The 21,168-nt window shown below is 45.5% G+C and overlaps 1 protein-coding gene across 1 annotated transcript in view; it reads right to left on the bottom strand.

Moving 5' to 3' along the window:
- Positions 1-17,800, bottom strand: part of trappc8 (trafficking protein particle complex subunit 8) — a 33,858-nt gene extending 16,058 nt beyond the window's left edge. Inside the window, exons 1-18 of the mRNA XM_015962220.3 lie at positions 17,509-17,800; positions 15,738-15,947; positions 15,551-15,640; positions 15,151-15,325; positions 14,797-14,950; positions 13,957-14,044; positions 13,575-13,834; positions 13,383-13,492; positions 13,143-13,293; positions 10,747-10,847; positions 9,642-9,747; positions 9,320-9,451; positions 8,990-9,214; positions 8,523-8,628; positions 3,083-3,277; positions 2,194-2,369; positions 2,025-2,099; positions 1,628-1,733 (exon numbers count right to left, since the gene is read on the bottom strand). Of these exons, the coding sequence (XP_015817706.1) occupies positions 1,628-1,733; positions 2,025-2,099; positions 2,194-2,369; positions 3,083-3,277; positions 8,523-8,628; positions 8,990-9,214; positions 9,320-9,451; positions 9,642-9,747; positions 10,747-10,847; positions 13,143-13,293; positions 13,383-13,492; positions 13,575-13,834; positions 13,957-14,044; positions 14,797-14,950; positions 15,151-15,325; positions 15,551-15,640; positions 15,738-15,947; positions 17,509-17,665 (2,617 nt within the window). The 5' untranslated portion in view covers positions 17,666-17,800. The remainder of the gene's footprint in view (positions 1-1,627; positions 1,734-2,024; positions 2,100-2,193; positions 2,370-3,082; positions 3,278-8,522; positions 8,629-8,989; positions 9,215-9,319; positions 9,452-9,641; positions 9,748-10,746; positions 10,848-13,142; positions 13,294-13,382; positions 13,493-13,574; positions 13,835-13,956; positions 14,045-14,796; positions 14,951-15,150; positions 15,326-15,550; positions 15,641-15,737; positions 15,948-17,508) is intronic.
- Positions 17,801-21,168: the final 3,368 nt, after the last annotated feature.

Here is a 21,168-nt window from a genome sequence, read left to right as displayed (position 1 = left end):
CGACTATTGTAATTCCGTTTTATTTGGTGTAAGTAAGGGTAATGTAAACCAGATGCAGCTTGTCCAGAATGCTGCAGCAAGATTCTTGGACAACAAAAGGAAGCATGAACACGTGACACCAATTTTGGCTGCTCTCCACTGGTTGCCTGTTGATTTTAGAATTCATTTTAAACTTATTTTAATGGTGTTTAAGGCTTTGAGTGGTGTGGCTCCAAACTATTTGACGGAGTTGCTGCAGCCATATGTTCCGGCCCGGTCACTCCGCTCTGAGAACCAGCTGCTACTTATGGCTCCTAAGGCTAGGTTAAAGTTGAGAGAGGACAGGGCGTTCTCTGTTGCGTGTCCGAAACTGTGGAACGCACTGCCCCTAACTATTAGGGGCTCTCCATCAGTAGCAGTTTTAAAAATGAGGCTGAAAACCTACTTTTATGATCTGGCTTTTAATTCTGTGGGTTAGCAATTGTTAATGTTTTATATTTTGTAATTCTTATTTGTGGTTTTAATTATGTCTGTAGCGCTATGTTTTATTGTTTTACTCTTTTGTTGTACAGCACCTTGGTGGCATGCCCATGACTGTAAGGTGCTTTATAAATAAAGGCTGAGTGAGTGAGTTTTTGCCGGCCGTCGTCAAATTACAGTAATTGGCGCTGCAGTATTAGCTCGCAGGAGACACGGCACCCCCACATTCACCGATGGCAAACAGTAGTTATGTCCCTCCTGGCAATTCCCGCAGCCAGTGGTGTATGAAATATGTTTCCTTCCAAAATGACTGAAACTTTAGACTCTTTTGGGATTTTCTCACTGTAAAATTCTCACTAAATGTTTACATACTGCATCTTTCAGTAAACATTTTAAAGACAATAAGTCTCAAACTTAAAGGTGCAGTATGTAAAAATTTAGTGAGAATTATGTATATTAGTCAGATTGTAAACTAAACAATACGTTTGGATAGCCAAATCCATATTTGCAGTTATTTTAATGAGAGCAACTTAAAGTAATGCAACAGTAGTGTAATGCCTTACATCTTAAATACAGTAATATTTAAATGTAACAAATTACTCTGAAAAGACAGTAATAAGTGTGTAATTACAACCTGGACCACCCTGCAGACACCAGGTCTTATATGATTGTTTAGCTGTTCAACAGCTGGTTGGGAATTAGGACTCCTTGTGTTGAGCTCCAAATGAACGTGGCCAGATGCATATTTAGAACCTAAAAAGAAACCTTGATGTCTACAAAACCTTTACATTTAGGTTGAACTCATCTGGTTCTAGCCTGAGCATCTTCATCTCCACAGCTGAACCCTGTCCAAGAGCTGTAGCTGGTGTAAAGGTGGAGTAGGTTAAAACCAACTCAGGTAAATGTGTTTAGAAGTAAGTAATTTTTACTGTTGTGCTTTTCCACTAAAAGTGTCAAATTAAAAAGCCAGACAGAACTGTGAGAAAAGCACAATTCAGCAAGCTCACTTTACTTTATCTTAGATCAGACTCTTATGGACCTTTTGTTTAACTTTCATTTTTGTGAAAGAAACAGATAGGAAAAGAACCAGGTATAATTCTAGAATATGCAGTCAGCATGTGAGGCTTTAACTCAAGCTGAAGAGGCAAAGATCTCATCAGCAGTTTACCTTCAGTATTTGAAGCTGTTTCTCCAGCGAATGAGGAGGTCAGGTCATAAACCACTCCTACGATGTTCAGCTGACCAGTCCTGTGTGGCAGCAACCTCAGTCTGGCCTGAGGACAAAACAAGACTTCAGTTCCTCTTCACACTCAGTTACTGTCAGGCTTGCATCGGCTCATTGAGGTAAGGCTAGATACAGGCGGTTTCCAAGGTGCGATGATTATAGAGCATTAATCTGTGATGGTTTTAAAAAACAAGTGAAAAGATCAAAAAGTGCCAACAGACACGGGATCTCTCGTGCCAGCAGTAGCCTGCTCGTTACCTATCCTGTAAAATGTCATTAACTCTTTCTGGATGTTTGGTCACAGGTCAATCGGAGTAAAGCTCAAACACTTCAGCCGTACCATTTTGGTCTCCTCTGATCCCATATGAAACTCCTTAATGATCTCAGCGGTGATGATGTCATCTTTCAGTGCCATCTACAAGACGGAGAGGAGACAATGATCTCAAATAAGGCGTTTAAAATCAGGTTGAGTATAAAACATCAGGATGGGCTACCCTGGGGATGCTCACCTGTGTGGCCGAGGCCTCCTCGTTAGTGATGGTCTCTCCTGTGATCTGCTCACCTGTCTGAGTTTTACCTGGTGAAGATGTTCCATCAGCAGTAAACTTCCAGAGCAGTGAGAGGTTAGACAGAGTCAGAGAAACCTTCAAAGGGTTTCTGAATGATAGCTCCACTATGATTGGTTCTGTAGAGGAGAGAGAGCACGCTCAGGTCACGCTGACTAAAGATCACACGTTATTCTCTAGAGATATCAATAAAACACAATTATTGAAAGAATATTGTTAATGCAGCAGTAAACACAGAGGAAGGCGTGAGGATTTGGTGTATGACACCTCTACAGCTCATTAATGAGAAAATCTTTATATTTGATCAATTATCTTTAGGGATGCACGATATATTGGCATCAATATCGGTATCGGCCGATGTTAGTCGTTTCTGAACATTTCACTAACGATAAGTAAAACTGGGTCGATTTTAACAAACAATATTTTTTCCATCTTATTTCTGTTTGTGTGTCTGTTTCAGAAGGTAAGGGGGGTGATGATGTGTAATTGTTTAGTCCTAAGATAGTGTTGGTAATCATCTCAGAAGCATAAATGTGTGTGGTGTGTGTGTATATAAAATACATTGCAAATTCCACTTTACAGAAATAAAGCAAAACATAAAAAATTCAGCTTACGTAATTTCTGTCTATACAAAATTAGCTGATTTCAGAAGCATAAATCAGTAAAGGCAAATATCGGTTATCGGCCATAACAGTGATATTAATACCTAATATTAATTCATATCGGTGCATCCTTAATTATCATCTACTAAAAGCCATCTACCTAACTTGTAGTTAGATGCTAACCAAAACTAGGTCTGAAGAACATCTTAAATATGTTGATGGTTTCTTACCCTCCACCACAGCGAGAGGGGGATGGAGGTTGTCCGTCTGACTGTTCAGACAGCTCTGAGAAGGCTGGAAGTTGTTTGGGACAATCCCACGATTGGCAGAAGACACAAGCTGCTCCTCTAGTTGACACCACATGGCTGACAAGTTCTGGTCATACTCCTGATCCAACGACACATGAGTGGCCGCCTGCTTCTCTCCTTAGAACAAACAGAAATAAGATGAGTGAGTAGATTCTATATAGAAGATAACAACCTCACATCGCTTTCTACATCATTTGTACTTACTGATGAATAATTTTATTCACAGATGCATCATTTATAATTTAATGGCCATATTATTAACCTCTCCCTGGGCTGCCACCTTACCGTGGTGGAGGGGTTTGAGTGTCTCAATGATCCTAGGAGCTAAGTTGTCTGAGGCTTTCTGCCTCTGGTAGGGTCAAACAGGTCCTAGGTGAGGGATCAGACAAAGAGCAGCCCGAAGACCTCTTATGATGAATGATATAAATGGAAACCGTGTTCCCTCGCCTGGATGTGGGTCACAGAGGCCCCCCTCTGGAGCAAGGCCTGGAGGTGGGGCACGTTGGCGAGCGCCTGGTGGCCGGACTTTCACCCATGGAGCCCGGCCGGGCACAGCCCGAAGAGGAAACGTGGGTCCCCCTTCCCATAGGGTCATACCTCGTGGGAGGGGCCAAAGGGGTCAGGTGCAGTGTGTGACGGGTGGGAGTCGAGGGCGGGGACCTTGGCGGTCTGATCCTTGGCTATAGAAGCTGGCTCTTGGCACATGGAATGTCACCTCTCTGGTGGGGAAGGAGCCTGAGTTGGTGTGTGAGGCTTAGAGGTTCCGACTAGATATAGTCGGACTCACCTCAACACATGACTCTGGCTCTAGAACCAGTTTCCTTGAGAGGGGCTGGACTTTCTACCACTCTGGAGTTGCTCCCACTGAAAGGCGCAGAGCAGGGGTGGGCGTACTAGTTGCCCCCCATCTTGGTGCCTGTACGTTGGGGTTTACCCCAGTGAATGAGAGGGTAGCCTCCCTCCGCCTACATGTGGGGGGACGGGTTCAGACTGTGATCTGTGCTTATGCACCAAACTACAGTTCAGACTACCCACTCTTTTTGGAGACCTTGGAGGGGGTGCTGGAAAGCGCTCCTTCCGGTGACTCCCTCATTCTGCTGGGGGACTTGACGCTCACGTGGGCAATGACAGTGAGACCTGGAGAGGTGTGGTTGGGAGGAACGCCCCCCCCTGATCTGAAATTGAGTGGTGTTTTGTTATTGGACATCGGTGCCAGTCATGGATTGTCCATAATGAACACCATGTTCAGACATAAAGGTGTCCATATGTGCTCTTGGCACCAGGATACCTTAGGCCGCAGCTCAATGATCGACTTTGTTGTTGTTTCATCTGACCTGGGGCTGCATGTCTTGGACACTCAGGTGAAGAGAAGGGCGGAGCTGTCAACTGACCACTACCTGGTGGTGAGTTGGCTCAGACGGTGGGGGAGGATGCCGGTCAGGCCAGGCAGGCCCAAACGTATCGTGAGGGTCTGCCGGGAACATCTGGCAGAGTCTCCTGTCAGAAGGAGCTTCAATTCCCACCTCCGACAGAACTTCCAAAATGTTCCGGGTGAGGCGGGGGAAATTGAGTCTGAATGGACCCTGTTCCATGCCTCCATTGTTGAGGCGGCCAACCGGAGCTGTGGTCGCAGGATCGTCGGTGCCTGTCGTGGTGGCAACCCCCGAACCCGCTGTTGGACAACGGCAGTTAGGGATGCTGTCAAGCTGAACAAAGAGTCCTATCAGGTCTTTTTGGCCTGTGGGACTCCAGAGGCAGCTGACGGGTACCGGCAGTTCAAGCGGAACGCGGCTCGGGTGGTCGCCAAGGCAAAAACCCGGGCATGGGAGGAGTTCGGTGAGACCATGGAGCAAGACTTCCTTATGGCTTTGAGGAGATTCTGGTCCACCATCCGGCGCCTCAAGGGGGGGGAAAGCAGTGCGCTACCAACATTATCTATAGTGGGGACGATGTGCTGCTGACCTTTACTCAGGACGTTGTGGATCGGTGGGCAGAATACTTCGAAGACCTCCTCAATCCCACCGACACGTCTTCCAGTGAGGAAGCAGAGCCTGGGGACTTTGGGTTGGCCTCTAAAATCTCTGGTGCTGAGGTCACTGAGGTGGTTAAAAAGCTCCTCTGTAGCAAGGTTCCAGGGGTGGATGAGATCCGCCCGGAGTTCCTTAAGGCTCTGGATGTTGTGGGGCTGTGTTGGCTGACGCAGCTCTGCAATATCACATGGACATCGGGGGCAGTCCCACTGGACTGGCAGACAGAGGTGGTGGTCCCTTTATTTAAAAAGGGGGACCACAGGGTGTGTTCCAACTATAGGGGGATCACACACCTGAGCCTTCCTGATAAGGTCTATTCAGGGGTTCTGGAGAGGAGGGTCCATTGGATTGTTGAACCTCAGATTCAGGAGGAGCAATGTGGTTTTCGTCCTGGCCGTGGAACACTGGACCAGCTCTATACCCTTAGGGGGATCCTGGAGGGTGCGTGGGATTTGCCCAACCAGTCTACATGTGTTTTATCGATTTGGAGAAGGCGTTTGACTGCGTCCCTCGGGGGGTCCTGTGGGGGTACTCCGGGAGTATGGGGTACCAGGCCCTCTTATACGGGCTTTTAGGGTCCCTGTATGACCGGTGTCAGAGCTTGGTCCGCATTGCCGGCAGTAAGTCGGGCTCGTTCCCAGTGAGAGTTGGACTCCGCCAAGGCTGCCCTTTGTCACCGATTCTGTTCATAACTTTTATGGGCAGGATTTCTAGGTGCAGCCAAGGTGTGGAAGGCATCCGTTTTGGTGGCCTGAGGATCAGGTCTCTGCTTTTTGTAGATGATGTGGTCCTGTTGGCTTCATCAGAACGTGATCTTCAGCTTTCGCTGGAGCGGTTTGCAGCCGAGTGTGAAGCAGCTGGGATGAGAATCAGCTTCTCTAAATCTGAGACCATGGTCTTGATTCGGAAATGGGTAGAACGCCTTCTCCGGGTCAGGGGTGCGGTCCTGCCCCAAGTGGAGGAGTTTAAGTATCTTGGGGTCTTGTTCACGAGTGAGGGAAAACTGGAGCGTGAGATCGATAGGCGGATTGGTGCTGCATCTGCAGTGATGCGGGCATTGTACCGGTCTGTCGTGGTGAAGAGAGAGCTGAGTGAGAAGGCGAAGCTCTCGATTTAGAAAGAAGAAGAAAATATCATTTCTATAGCGCCTCTCAAGATAAAAATCACGAGGCGCTTACTTACGATTTACTGGTCGATCTACGTTCCTGCCCTCACCTATGGTCATGAGCTTTGGGTAGTGACCGAAAGAACATAATCGTGGATACAAGCGGCCAAAATGAGTTTTCTCCAAAGAGTGGCTGGGCTCTCCCTTAGAGATAGGGTGAGAAGCTCGGTCATTCGGGAGGTGCTCGGAGTAGACCCGCTGCTCCTCCACATCAAGAGGAGCCAGTTGAGGTGGCTAGGGCTTCTGGTCAGGATGCCTCCTGGACGCCTCCCTGGTGAGGTTTTCTGGGCACGTCCAACCGGGAGATGACCTAAAGGTAGACCCAGGACACGTTGGAGGGACTATGTCACTCACCTGGCCAGGGAACGCCTTGGGATTCCCCCGGAGGAGCTGGCCCAAGTGGCTGGGGAGAGGGAAGTCTGGGCCTCTCGTCTTAGGCTACTGCCCCCGCCACCCGACTCCGGATAAGCGGATGAAAATGGATGGATGGATATTATTAACTTTGTAACGTGATGAATGAGCCATTTCTCCCCTCTAACAGCTGTCCTTGTGACACAGCGCCAGTGTGCATGAACAGCCGAGGTCATGCATTCACTTCTAATGTTTACATTCCAGCAAGAAGACAGAAGAAGGAAGAAGAACGCTTTTCTTTTAATTAAGCAAAGAACTCTATTTTAATAAAGCTAATTAAAACAACTGTTAGTCAATAATAACCATGTGACCGATCTGTGAAATCACAATGTTATGATTAATATGTTTAATGAGTAATATGACTTTGGTCTAACTGCACTAGACATCCTGATACACGTAATGTCAACACATGATAAATTGTTTACTCATCCAATCAGAACCTTCATTCTGAAGCGTGGCAGAGTTTCTGTGGTGTTTATTTAATCTGTCCACTGCGATTCGTCAAGAATCGTAAACAACCAAGATTAATAAAACAGAACAACGCCATTTTGTGTTCAGTACTCAGCCAGCTCTCAAGATCATCTGATGTCCATCATTGCTAAGTGAAGTAAGGACTGGCCATCTGTGCGTTTTACTTTTAAGCTGAGAACTGTCGAGCTGGAAAATCCTGTCGTTGTTATCAACAAAACAACGGTTCCTTCAGAATAAAAGCTGAACTCGCTGACCCAAGGGGGGGGGGGGGGGGTCTCTTTGACGCTGTGAAACACCTGCCGTTTTTACCTGGAGACTATCCATAGACTGGTTTGTCGTGCTGTCGATGCTGTTTCATCGGTTCCAGCAAGGGGGGGGGGGGGGGGGGGGTGTGACGCGCTGTGCCAGAGCGTCGGTACTGACACGCGCGCCTGATGCGATTCGCTGCTGTGGAGCGGGGCGCATCACCTTGTCCTCCGGTGGCGCACCGATCACTGATGCGGCCGGCAAGCAGCGAGCACTCCGCTGTTTTTGCGGTCGGTAGATCTTTTAGAACTGCAGTTCAAAGGTAACTCATGAGGTGAATATATATGAACCCAGGTAGCAGTTTTTCTTTAGGATTGAGAGGAGATGCAGGAAGATAATAAACAGACAGGACAGAAAAATAGTCAAATAAAAACAAGTTAGTTTTTGTACCTGCTGGTTGCAACAAACAGACACCATTGAAGGTAATCAGAAGTGAGGAAGAGAAAATGAAATAATTATTTTAATGTTTAGAGCAGCAGGAACTCCGAGAGGCTGCAGGCGCATCAGTGAGTTTGCGGCCGCAGCGCAGGGGGAGGGGGGAGATGGCTGAAGCAGAAACTACCGTTGTTAAAAAAAATGTTTTTAACTTTGAAAATGTGGGCGCAATTTTAATTGTCAAAAACTCCAGTGAACCATTAGTTCATTTTGCTCAAATAGAAATAGAGGCCTGCCTCTAATTCTGGTCCTCCTTCCAATAAAGGTCTGGAGCTTGAGTCAAATACAGGCCCGGGCCTGTATTAGAGGATTTACGGTAATTAATAATTAGATGATTATTCAACAGCAGCAGCCTTCTGGTTTAGAGTTCAGAGAGGACTAACAGCTTGTTCTAATGTAGCTGAAGCTGCCACTTCAGTTCAGCGTCTGTTAGTCTAGATGTCTCCATGTTCAGCTCCCAGCCCGGGTCACATGACTCGCACAGCAGCATGGACGTGAAGGAGACGAAGGACGGAATGAGAAAAGTGATGAATCTGTGCGCTACCTTCTGCGAGGCGTCGCTCGTGTCCAAAGAAGACCCTGGTAGTAGAGCTCTGGATGTAGGGCAGCGGCAGCTCAGGGAGGCATCCTTTCTTTTCTCCATTCACACTCTTAAAAAAAAAAACATGTTATTTAATTTCTTCCTATAAAATATAATGACAATATTCTAATTTCACTAAATCTACAGCTGGGACCAGCCCCATTCAGCATCCAGAGGTCAGGATTGGACCTGAGCAGATGTGAGACTGACGGTACTGATCCATATACACAGAGTAAACTGCCTGACTGACATTGTTGCTGATTTTTCCAGTTGGTCTGAGCTAAAGGGAATGATAGATCAGTTACGCTACTAGGCAATGATGTTAGTTGAACAACAGCAAACAGGATGTCAGATTAGGGATTATTAACTCTCCGATTATGTAATGTGCCGAAGCTTAGCTCACCAAACTAGGAGCAGTATTTAGGACTTACTTTGTACACGTAGAGGTACTCTCTGAGGAAGGCAGCCTGCTGTGTGGCCGTCTGTCGGCTGTCATTGATCAAGATTTGTCTGAAAGCCATCACAGCATCCTCTGATTGACCATGTGTGAAAGAGTGGCGGCCAATGGTGAAGTTGATATGATCTTCTGCCAAGGACCAGCCCCTGTCCTGGTACACCTGCATGGCTTGGCAGTAACAGCGCAGAGCGTGTCTCGTCTTTGGAGATAAACAGAAAGAGACAAGGTGAGACACGTCTGTGAACCAACAACAGAATCAATAAGGCAGAAGTAGTAGAGAACGTAGAACAGGTGCGAGGCTTACCTGTCTCGCTTTGCTGAAACGATGACCAGCCAGGATCATGTGGAAGGCAAACTTGCGCACCATTGGGTTACGCATGTTAATGAAACAGTGGGCTGCCTGCTCCAACAGCAGAGCGCTGCGTAGGTCAGAGTCCTGCAGGGGGAAAAACACACACCCACGCACGCACGCACGCACGCACGCGCACACACACACACACACACACACACGCGCGCACACACACTTGATTTCTCTGATTTTAATCACTGCTAAAACAGCTAAACGTCCACAACCAACATGCACTTTACTACAGCTGTAATCCCCAACAGAAACAATGTTTTCTCACCTCACTGGTCATCTTAATGAGAAGCGCTGCAGCCTCTGAGTATTTTCCCTGACTCTTCAGTATCTCAGAGCTCAATAGAGCACACCGCTCCGCCAGCACCATGTTCCTATTGGGGACACGAAACACTGATTTCACAGGTCAGTATGCAGCCCAGTGTGGGAGTTTGGACCAACAGAACAAACATTTTTTTAAAATCTTTAACAAGCTCTTCTGTGGTGTTACCTGTGACTCAGATGGCTTCTTCTATCGTAATATGGCTAAACTCACTTCTACTGCGTCATGTCCTGAGCTGGAGGTACTTGTTCATGCTTTTGGTTCAGTGTTTCCACTACTGCAATACGATTTTCTAGCCTAGTGAACTAGACCAAATGCTTGCTTTGCACAGTTTGGTCTAGAAACGCTCCACTGGAACCTCTGCAGCCCCTAGCAGCATTCTGGCTGGCCAATCACAGCTCTCTAGAGGGGTTTCAAACACAGAGAGCTGTGATTGGTCTATAATGGTGGGCCAATCATAGCACTCTATCTACTTTATGAACCAATCACTGCGCTTTATCTGCTTTGTGGGCCAGTCAGGACCCTCTATTCGTCTGGAGGGCGGGATGATGCAACAGAGTGGAACAAGATGGCGACAGCTCGTTTGGAATAGCTTTTACATCAATTTTGGATTATTTGGACTCTGGCTTTATTAGAATCAGGAGTAGATAGATGTATTTAAGTCCATTTAGAAAAAAATATGTATTTTCACCGAGAGCCATCAATGGAGCGATCAGAACCTGCTTTGTTGCAGAGCTTGCACGCTTTACTGAAGTAGCTGTTTGATGTAGAGAAATTCACTTCCTCTCATCCTGTTCTGCCCTGGCAGGTAAAGAATAAGATGAAAGGAGCACTGATCGAACCTGTTAGATGTGTATCTAAAGTATCTAAGCCCATTGGCTGAATCAGAATGGTTTGTTACCAGTACAACAACCCTAACACACTTTGTAAGTAGAAACTGTGCAACAGTAAACAGCAGGCAGACTGGTGTGTGTGTGTGTGTGTGTGTGTGTGTGTGTGTGTGTGTGTGTGTGTGTGTGTGTGTGTGTGTGTGTGTGTGACTTGCTCGTACCTGCAGACATCTCTGTAGGTTTGTATTGCTGTGTCCATGTAATGCGACGGGTACGGTCTGGGGGCTCCACTCTGCAGAAAGGCCGACACTGCAGCCATCTCCTACAGGACACATGACATGACAGATGTCAGAACAGAAACGCACAGAGGAAGAAGTCTCATCTAGTTTTACACACAAGAGGAAAAAAGAAGATTTTTCAATTCAGTTTATTTATACAGCGCCAAATCACAACAAGAGTCATCTCAAGGCACTTCACACTGTAAATATTCCAATACAGTTCAGTTCATTAAGACAAAATCAGTAAAACGTTTCCTATATAAGGAACCCAGCAGATTGCATCGAGTCAGTGACAGGCGTCAGTGTCTTTACAGCAATAAAGCATTTTTTTATTTAAAAAGACAGTTTTTGCTTTTAAATCTCTCATTTTTTTCCCATTTTCAGTTGCTTATCCAGGGCCGGGTCATGGGGCAGTAGCCTAAGCAGGGACGCCCAGACCAGACCCTCTCCCCAGCCACTTAAGCCAGCTCCTCCGGGCAATCCTAAGGCGTTCCCTGGCCAGCTGAGAGGCATAGTCTAGCAGGTCAGCTCATTTCAGCCGCTTGTATCCACGATCTCGTTCTTTCTGTCACTAGCCGAAGCTCGTGACCATAGATGAGGGTAGGAACGTAGATAGACCGGTAAATCATGAGATTTGCCTTCCGGCTCAGCTCTCCCTTCGCCACGACAGATCGGTACAACACCTGCATCACTCTCCATCTTTCCCTCACTCGTGAACAAGACCCAAGATACTTAAACTCCTACACTTGAGACAGGACCTCATCCCTGACCTGGAGAAGGCATTCTACCCTTTTCTGTCTCAAGACCATGGTCTCGGATTTAGAGGAGCTGATTCTCATCCCAGTTGCTTCACACTCGGGTGTTTTTAAATCTCACAGCTTTAGTAGACAAACGTGATACAGGTTTTGAACCTTTATATGGTGGCTTCTTTTAAAGGTGTGTGGTTCACTGAAAATGATTATTACTGATTATAATGGGTCACTCTGAGTTTTTTATGCATGAAAATAGTCTCCTACACCTATTTCCTGCATTAACTTCTGATAGAAAATAGGCGGTGAAACTTTAGGATCTGAAAAGCCTGACAGATCTACGTCAAGTGGCCACTTTACATTCGTGGACTCACCCATCTCGATTCACGATGAGGAAGGTTGTTGTCATTTTAGTGTCCAGGAAACAGCAGAGAATGGCAAGTAGAAGCTAACTGTTAGCATTAAGCCGGGCGTACACTGTGCGACTTTTTCACTCGTAGCACTCAGCTTCAGCTCAAACTGTACGACTTCCTCGCAGAGCAGATCTCACGAGTCATGTGCTCACACTGTACGTCTGGTAGCAACACGTCGGCCCTAAAAATATGCTAAAAATAGCAGTTTTTACTCAACACATCAGACTTTTTTGGCTTGTCTTGCCTGTTGTCCTTCGGGAGTGCTGCAGGAGGACACACAGGGATTTATGGAGGTTGGATGAGGAAAACGAAGTAAAGAAAGTAAATCTGTGTTTTGTGATCAGTTTAATTTGACATGAACACGACAAACACGCTTTCTTGACAATCTTTGTGAGTAAAAAAAACGTGTAGAAACAAAAACGAACAACGTGTGTTATTAGGGAAATAGCGGGCGAGCGGTGTTGATGCATGATGGCGCATGCGCCGTGAGCGGTTCTGATACTTTTTGGGTCGCAGCTGCTCGCAGCGCCGCTTCAACAGTGCGATACCCTCACGAGGGACGAGCGAAACATCAAACACGCCAGAAGTCCGTGCGAGCTCACTACTGCTGATCGGTAGCTGGTCACGTGGTGTTAATCGCCTCTCGTAACCCCCTGTACACTACACGACACTCAGCGCTAAACTCGCCCCGATCTTGTGGATTCTCGCACGAGTGGAAAATCGGCTCAAAAAAGTGAAAAAGTCGCACAGTGTACGCCCGGGTTTAGCAACTCTACCACACAGCAGAACTCCTCCAGGCTTTTGTTATTTGTGGAGATAAAACATCAGCGTTGTAGAGCAAACAGAGTCAGTGGTAGAGCCATGTTGCTGTTAGCCAATCCGAGATGAGCGGTCCAAATATCAGACAACAAGACTCCAAAACCTGCCGTCTGAGTCTCAACTCTGATCTGGCAACATAGTAGTTCCTGAAACAGGCGTACCAGGGCTCCCCCCCCCCCCCCCAAATAACAACTCACTAGGCATTCATTCCTACTAGAGACCAGTGCAAATGTATTGATTAAAAAAGTGAACCACACCTTTTATTGGTACTCTTAAACGAGCCATGAATGAGGTAATTTGTTTGGTTCATCTCTAGTGTGACACACAGCTTCAGCTTCACCGTGTGAGCAGTTCATACCAGTGCTCCTGCAGCATACAGCATGGCCTGGTCCAACAGGAAGTCCTTCTTGGCAGTGTGGTAGCAGCTGTAGGCTAGGTCGTAGTGCTGGACCAGGAAGCAAAGGTCTGCCATCTTCCTGATCTGCAGCTCCGGGGCTTCAGGAGGATATCTGACACCAAAGAGGAGAAAGATGACACCAACACTGCAGGTAAAGTGTCATGCACGGGGTCAAGAGAGAAATGGAAAGAAAGATCTTACAGAAGGTTGCTAGTAGTCTTAGGTTCGTTCTTCTCTGGAACTTTGCCTCCACCAAACCACTTTTTGGTAGCAGTGAACAAAGAGCGACTCAGGCCTTTTCTGGAAAGGAGCTGAGATGAACGGAGACACAAGCTGTGAGGGAGAGGATGGGTGGAAATGTTAGTGCATCAATAGGGACATCTTGAAGTGTACCTGGTCATTCAGCTGTCTGATGTTCTTCTCAACATGTGGGAGCAGACCTCTGAAAGCAAACTCTTGAACAAACTGTCTAACGTGGTCATGATCATTGAGGGTCAGACAGGCTCCATAGCTCCCTGATCCTAACGCTGGATGCTCCGAGTCCCTCGCTCCCGTCTTCAGGTCGACATGGACATCAGTCAGAGTCTGGAGGCTTGCTGAGCTGGTGTCTAACTGGAGAGGATGGACCTCCAGGCTACTGGACAGGCCAGGTCCTGGTCCACATACACACACAGAAGCACACTTTGATTAAAACAAATGAGTTTAGACTTTTCCATAGACGAGCTTTCGAATCAAAACAGAGGTATGTGAACACTGACAAGAGAAACCGACTGACCTGTCTCTGCCGAGTCGCTGCTGTCCACCTCAGTTGCACCAGCACTGGTCTCTGCAACATTAGCAGCTGGAACCAAATCAAACATCTCCTGCAATAGTGATCCTGGTGTTAAACCAGACCAGTACAGAAGAACCAGACTGAAGCATGAGCCAAGAGGAGTTTTAACCTCCAACCTGCTCGTGTTCAGACTAGATCGTTTTTCGGTTGCTAATACTGACACCGCTATTCAGAGGTCGTGGTCAGCTGACGGCCGAAATGTGCTGCCACTTTTCATGGCTGATATCTAGACGTTGTCCACCTTATTTGCATGCTAAAACGTCTCTAATAGCATCCGTGGATTCACAACATTTCTGAACCTAATCAGATCACTGAATTTAACCAACTGTTAAAATTAAAATCAGACATTTAACTAGTTAAAATAAATTGTTTTGTTGTTGTGGAAGAAAAGGAAAAAAAATGTTAATGTGAGAGGAACTAATTGTATGGTCAGATGTGTTTCTATGTATGTTTCTTTCTCAATAAACACATAAGAAAAAAAACAATTAACTGAGCAAGTATTAAATATTAAAAATGGATAAATAAAAAGAAATTTTAGTAGAAAATAATGTTTTTGAGCACTTCCTTTGTGCGGATGTAACTCAGGAACAATATATCGGTCTAGCTCAGACTCTTCAGTCACATTTTATTCTTCAGTTTCTCAGCAGGTGTGAATTGGTGCTAACTACAGATTCTCCAATAAATGTTTGTAATTTTTTGTCAAAGTAAAGTTGTGCTGCAGTAAAAGGACCCAAGTCAGCCCGACCGGGGGGGTGGGGGGGGGGGGGGGATGTGAATCCTCACCTGGTTCCGCTGACTATTTCTCAGCAGGTACTGACTCCATGGGTCTGGGATCTGTTCATCTTGCTCAGGAGAAACTGTGCGGGAGTTTATCTTCAACAAGTAACAGCCATGAGAACCGTACCTTTGTTTCATGTCTTCATAAACCAGCTCTGCTCTGAAATCAAACACAAAAACAAATGTTTTAGCCATCAACAAACAACAAAAGTTACAGTAAACAAACCACTAATGTTCCAGAAGGCAAACTTCCCGAGTATCAAACTAACTATGATTGGTTCCTGAAGCCCCGAAAGTTTGATGGATGCGTTTTATTTTACAGACGTAGTAAAAATGCTGAAACAGAGAGTAGCTCTGTACCTTTGTTCATCCCCCTCACTCATGTCATGCAGTAATACGTAGTACTTGAGGGTGTTTGGGATAAACCACTTGGGATTAGTATATTCTCCACTGTGCTGGATCCGATGCTGCTCCTGGGACAGCTTCAGGAACTGCTCCACAGGGACGGTCTCAGTGGAGGACACCACCAGCAGACCTGAGCCGGAACGTCAAGGACTCAACAGAGGTTTATCTGCTCCCACGAGAGGTAACAGAAACAGAAAACGCTAACGAAAAACACGTTCGGTAGGTCCAAAATCCAATCAGCTCTCACCAACAGCCAAAAGACTGAAGATTATAGACAACTTTTCTTTTTATGTATTAACGTAAATGAGTTTTTGCTTGTTACTGGAGCGAGTGGAGCCCCTTATCACAAAGATACAGGCGAGGTAGTGATTCAAGAACTCATGGTCAGAGGCTGGCATCGACTGCAGGAAATTATCTCTGTAGGCTTCAAACCAGGGCGTGGTCACTAGAAACACAACAACAGAGCAGCAAACACGCTCATTAAGATTAGACATACATGTACCAGACTCTGACACATCAGAGCCAGAACTCAGTATTATTACCACTTAGGTTCAGGCTGTAGTCTCCGGTCTTGACAGCAGAGGTCTGGGCCCCCTCCTGGGGCTGGAAGGACAACACCACCTCGCTGAGCAGTCGGTACTGAGCAGGGCTGACGGAGGCAGACGGTGTTTGAAGGCTCGTTACCAGGTTGTTCACGCAGACACGTAGGTTCTTCACAGTCTGGAGCTGGTTGTTAGGATCCCGGATGTGACCTAAAAAAACATGTTGACTTATCAGGATCATCTTAGTTGAGAATCCCTACAGGAGAGTTTAGAAATGATGAAATCATAACTAGGAGACGACTTTAGGTGATTTTGTCACACCACTACAGCTGGACGAGGACTTAATGGATTTGCGAGAACCTGTATGGACATGTATCCCATCTGACCACCTGTTCTAAACTAAACATGAACAGGACGTGAACTAAAACCCGATATGAACTTTTTAGTTTGTTAACTTGTTCAGTCTCTTAAGCAAAGACAAACAGAACTGACAGAACAGGCTCTACGAAAGCCCACAGAACATCAATGGAGAACCGATGTTATGGATTAATGTGCAACTGGGTTACCTGGCGACCCTTTTCCAGTAGAGTGCTAGCTACAGCATCCGATGTGAAATCTTAGCTGTGAAGGCAGAAATCCGCAGGTGGCAGCATCACTAATGTTGACTGTTAATGAGGTTGAAATACAAGATATGAAACCAAAATATGTCGATCCCCTGGTTCTCTCAGACTTTGTGTTAATGATGGTGTCTGAGATCACTGACTGGTTCAACATGTTGATTTACCCGCAGCTACAGAGCAAGTGAAAATACCAAAACCACACAGAAGTTAGACAATAACTGTTAAATGAAGATGCAATCCCTGCTGCTCTCCACTCAGCCATCAGACAGCTGGACTCCCAACGCCTCTGTGAAGCAAACACAACCATCCCCCTGCAGCAAGGGCTCTGTACCACCCTGTGAACCTCGGTGTTGGATTTTCTGACAAAATGACCCTGGACTGTTCAGGTTTGGAACAACACCTCCCAAGTACCCCCAGGATGTGTGCCAAGTCCCCTTCTCTTCACACCTCTGTCCCATGGCCAGACTGCACACCGACACAGCTCCAACCTCTTTTTTTAGGTTTGCAGATGAACTGATGCTAGGTCACATCACCAACTGATGAGACTGCCTACAGGAGTGAGCTGCCTCACCCGGAAGCGCTGCAGATTGTAGGTAACGCCCACCCACCCATCTCACAGCCTCTTCAGTCTGCTGCCATCAGGAAAGAGTCTGCGAAGCCTCCGGGCCAGAATTTACAGCCTTAACAACAGCTTCCTCTATCAGGCTCGACTTTCATCCAAGTCTGACCCTCACCACCCCTCTGCCCTTTGAGCAACAGGCTCTGGACCTGTCCAACTCAGCCAACTATGATTTCCAGGGTTTTCCAGTGTCTACCGATGGAAACATCTCGGACTCAAAGACACAAACAAGCCAGGGACCGCACCAGTCAGACTGTCCCGCAGCATTACTGTCATGCAGCTGCTTGATTTGTTGTTGTTATGGTTCTTTCTGCATAATGCAACGCAGGTCTATGAGTACTGATACTTACATTTAGTAATATGTAAACACCCGTACCAGATCGGTTGATCCACTATGCTAAGAGCTAATAACATCAGGGTCTAATCAGACCGAACCAGGCACTGACCAGACCAGGCAGCTGATCAGACACCGGGCTCCGACTGGACCGGGTAGGGTAGCTAGTCTGACTAGACCGATTCGAGTAGTTCTTACCTTCGGAGGTTAGTTTACAGAAAGGCCGGAGCAGTTCAGAGAAACTCAGGTTGTTCTTCCGAGACACCCTCTCCGCTTCATCGCTGCTTAAAACGGCTACCATCGGAACAAAAGAGTCCTGAATGAACTCCTGAACGGACTGGACACACTGGGCCATTCTGGACCAGCACCGGGACCACTCAGCCGAGCAAACTCAGATATTTGATGAAGACTTTCAGTTTCACTGTTTAGAATTCGTAGGTGGCAGCCATGTTGAAATTACAGACCTTCTTCCTGTCAGAGCTCGAGACACTTGTGGTGACGTCATTTCCGCTAACCGTTTTTTTTAACTTGTGAAGGGGACTGCGAGACCCTCAGAACACCCACATTGAATATGTGGTCATGATAATTAATGTCTGCATGTTTCCTGCACAACCTCACTTGCTGTAATGGAGACATATGTGAAGAACATCCGCTGGGCTGCCCAGCACATGATGCAAATGATGATGCCTAAAGTAATAAATTAAAGAAATGTCATGTATACTTTTCAAGTGTTTTTATTACACTGTCTGTTTTTGGAAAAAATGAAAAAAAAAAATGCAAACAAAAAAATCTTTGAAATGCCACAAAAAAGCAAAGATATGACAGTGGTTCAAAAGTTGTTCATCTTATCAAAAAATTCTCATTAAAATCCATCCCTGCAGGAGTTCACGAGCTGTTTTTACAAATTCAAATTCAAAGGCAGTAAATAACTAGAATAATACAGGTAAAATAGAAACATGAAATATCTGACAGTATGTCACTCCTGTGCAAACATGGCAAATAAAAATCAAATGGAAATAATTTTAAAATATCGCAATCACAAAACATCATGTTTTACAGTTTCTCAATCAGCTTTTCCATGCATGATTGGAAACCTTCCTGAGCAGACTTCAGCTGGGCCACAGTCTCTTCATGGCACAGCTGGCAGGCGTTCTCAGAAAGTTCGAGGAACTTCCAAACATTATCATCTCTTCCTTGTTTCCTACTCCTCAGTACAGCTAGAATGACCACACTGTTGAGATAGAAAACATGGGATGACATCATTGAAGCACAGCCATTGTCTGAGTGGTTTTTTAAAAGTACATTAAATAAACTATCAAAAAATCCAGCAACAAATGAGGGGTGTGTTGGCAGCTAAGCAGCCCACATTTCAAAGACTATACATATCCTTAATGGTTAAATTCACTTTGACCTAATCTTTAGACACATATTAACAGGAAAAATGTTTCAGAAGCGTGTTGATGTCTGTTGAATAAAAGCACTTAAAAATATGGACTGCCAAACAGCTAATTTGTCGTGTGCTTGCACGATTTGCTTTACATGAGACTCATTTTATTAAAAAAAAAAAATTTAGGAACATCATCTTGCCGTCAGCGTTACAGGTGTTACACCAAATTCTGCGACCCATCACAATTTGTGACCCCAGGGGGCAGTGTTGCATTTTGTTGCGTCTATACATCCTGAATTGGCATAAAAGAAGAAGATGCTACATTAAAACCATAAACTGAGACTACTTGGCACCATCGACATATATACTGGACAATTCATTTCCATAGGCTCCAATAACACGTTTTTGAGGCTAAATGGGAGGTGGCCACCACCGCCATTTTGACCGTGTCACAGGTTCCGTCAAGCCCAGACAATTCCACAAAAGGGAAGAGAGGTGGAGCTGAGGGTGTGGCTGTTAGGTTGGGATCAACTGACGACACCCGGTCGAACTAGCTACAAGCTAACCTGAAGCTAACCCAAAGCTAACGCAGAGGTGGGAGCTAAGCTAACGGAGGTAGCAACCTAGCTACAACTGGAGTTAACTGTGCATAACACCAGAGCTTCTGAGTCAGAGATACGCCGGGCTGCCCGCTGGGTAAAACCGGGTGGAACACAGAGGTCTCCCGAAAGCTGCTGAAAGCCGGCAGCCCGCGCAGGAGTCAGAAGCCGCGATCAGACAGAGATGCGCCGAGCTGCGGGGAAGGAGAAAAGGGGGGAAAACATCGGTCTCCCGAGAGCTCCACAAGCCGATAGTCGGAACCCAGCTCCACCAACATGTTATATTTCAACCCATTTTCTAAAGTGCAGCATTATGTTAAATGCACTGGGTTTTACCCTATTACATTTAAATTTCATGGTTAAACAGTACATGTTAAAATCTAAGCTCAGCTCGGCAGTGACCTAAAATACATAAATATAATTTTACTTACCGAAAAAAATGAAGTGGAGATTCCTTGGACGCTCTATTAGTGCAATTAATGCCACAGCAAGTCATTTTGTCCAACATTTGCACAAAAAATATTCAAAAAAGAATACACACACACACAGAGACTCAAAATCCCGGAACAGTTTCCAAGCCAGACCGAGGCTCTACTGAGGCCTTTCCACGGAGCTAGCTCTGTGGTCACGTGGGTCTGATGTTCATTAATTATACAGAATTTTAGGCTTTTAATACACTTAAACAGAAGAGTGAGAAAAAATTCACCCTCCTCAGAGTTGTCATGAGTGTAAACTAGATAATTTAAACCAAAAACATGTTTTGGAACCAGGCTGTAAACATGTTTATTTCTGCTGTGAAATTTGTATTTTTAACATGGGAGTCAATGAGGATTTGCTCGCTTCTGACACCAGCCCCTAGTGGAAGAGGGTGGAACTGCAATTTTTGGTACTTCCGGGTTGGCCTCAAGTTTTGAGCCGCATTGTGGGGGCTTGCTTGGCACAGAGGAGAGGCAGCTTTAGATGGCTGCACTATACATAGACTGTTTTTTTTCCATCTTGCAGAGTTGATGTTTTGTTCTTTAGTCAAACAGTGAATTCATTCTTTATAGAAAAGGCTTTGGGTCATGTGTCAGTGCCTCCTTCACTTGTCCACAGAGGCACACATCTGCTCACGTACCTGCAGAAAAGTTTTGGAAATGGCTGTACAAAAATGCAAATAGGTTCTTTGATCCAAAATAACAGCTTAGGCCAGCCTCCCAAGAAACTTCTCGGTGCCCATATTTGGGCACTGCCAGTATGTGCACATGCTTTCACAAGTGTATGTGAGAAACAATAAACATCTTCCAGGGAAATTGCAACAACTTTGTTGCTTGGGCCTGATGACTTTATAACATAATGTAAAAGGTCATTAAAACAAATAACCTTTGAACATTTGTGTTGTATCATTTTTATTTGCAAAAAATCTTTCTTTAAAACAATTGTAAATCATTTACTTAAATGAGAAAAACAAACTTGATCAAAAAGGAAAAGTTTCACACACAGACATAATATAAATAAAACACAATCACATGGAAATCACTTTAAAGAGTGTCAGAGTCTCATCTGAACGGGCTGGGAGTATTTTATTATTGTGCTCTTGTATAATTTCTAGCTAAAATTGTTTAGCATCAAATTTATTTGTGTTCCTGTTTGACCGGTTTTCAGCCTGAGGCCACCGAGTCTGCGTCGTCTCTCTGTGAGAACCAAAATATCTTCCTGTTTCTTCAGACATACAGCCCAAGGGTGGAATTATCTATAACTATTTAACTCCCTTCCAGTCATAAAAAGTTCCTCATAGCTAAAAATTTGCATATTCAACAAGCGACAGCATGTCTCAGTGGGTTACTGAAGTTTGACCAACAATAGTGAATGAGCTGTTCCATACTCAGGTAT

This window comes from Nothobranchius furzeri, chromosome 16 (genome assembly GCF_043380555.1).
Source record: "Nothobranchius furzeri strain GRZ-AD chromosome 16, NfurGRZ-RIMD1, whole genome shotgun sequence".
In the NCBI taxonomy this organism is placed as follows: domain Eukaryota; kingdom Metazoa; phylum Chordata; class Actinopteri; order Cyprinodontiformes; family Nothobranchiidae; genus Nothobranchius; species Nothobranchius furzeri.
The sequence above is the reverse complement of the archived record's forward strand: the minus strand, read 5'-3'. Positions and strand labels throughout refer to the sequence as shown.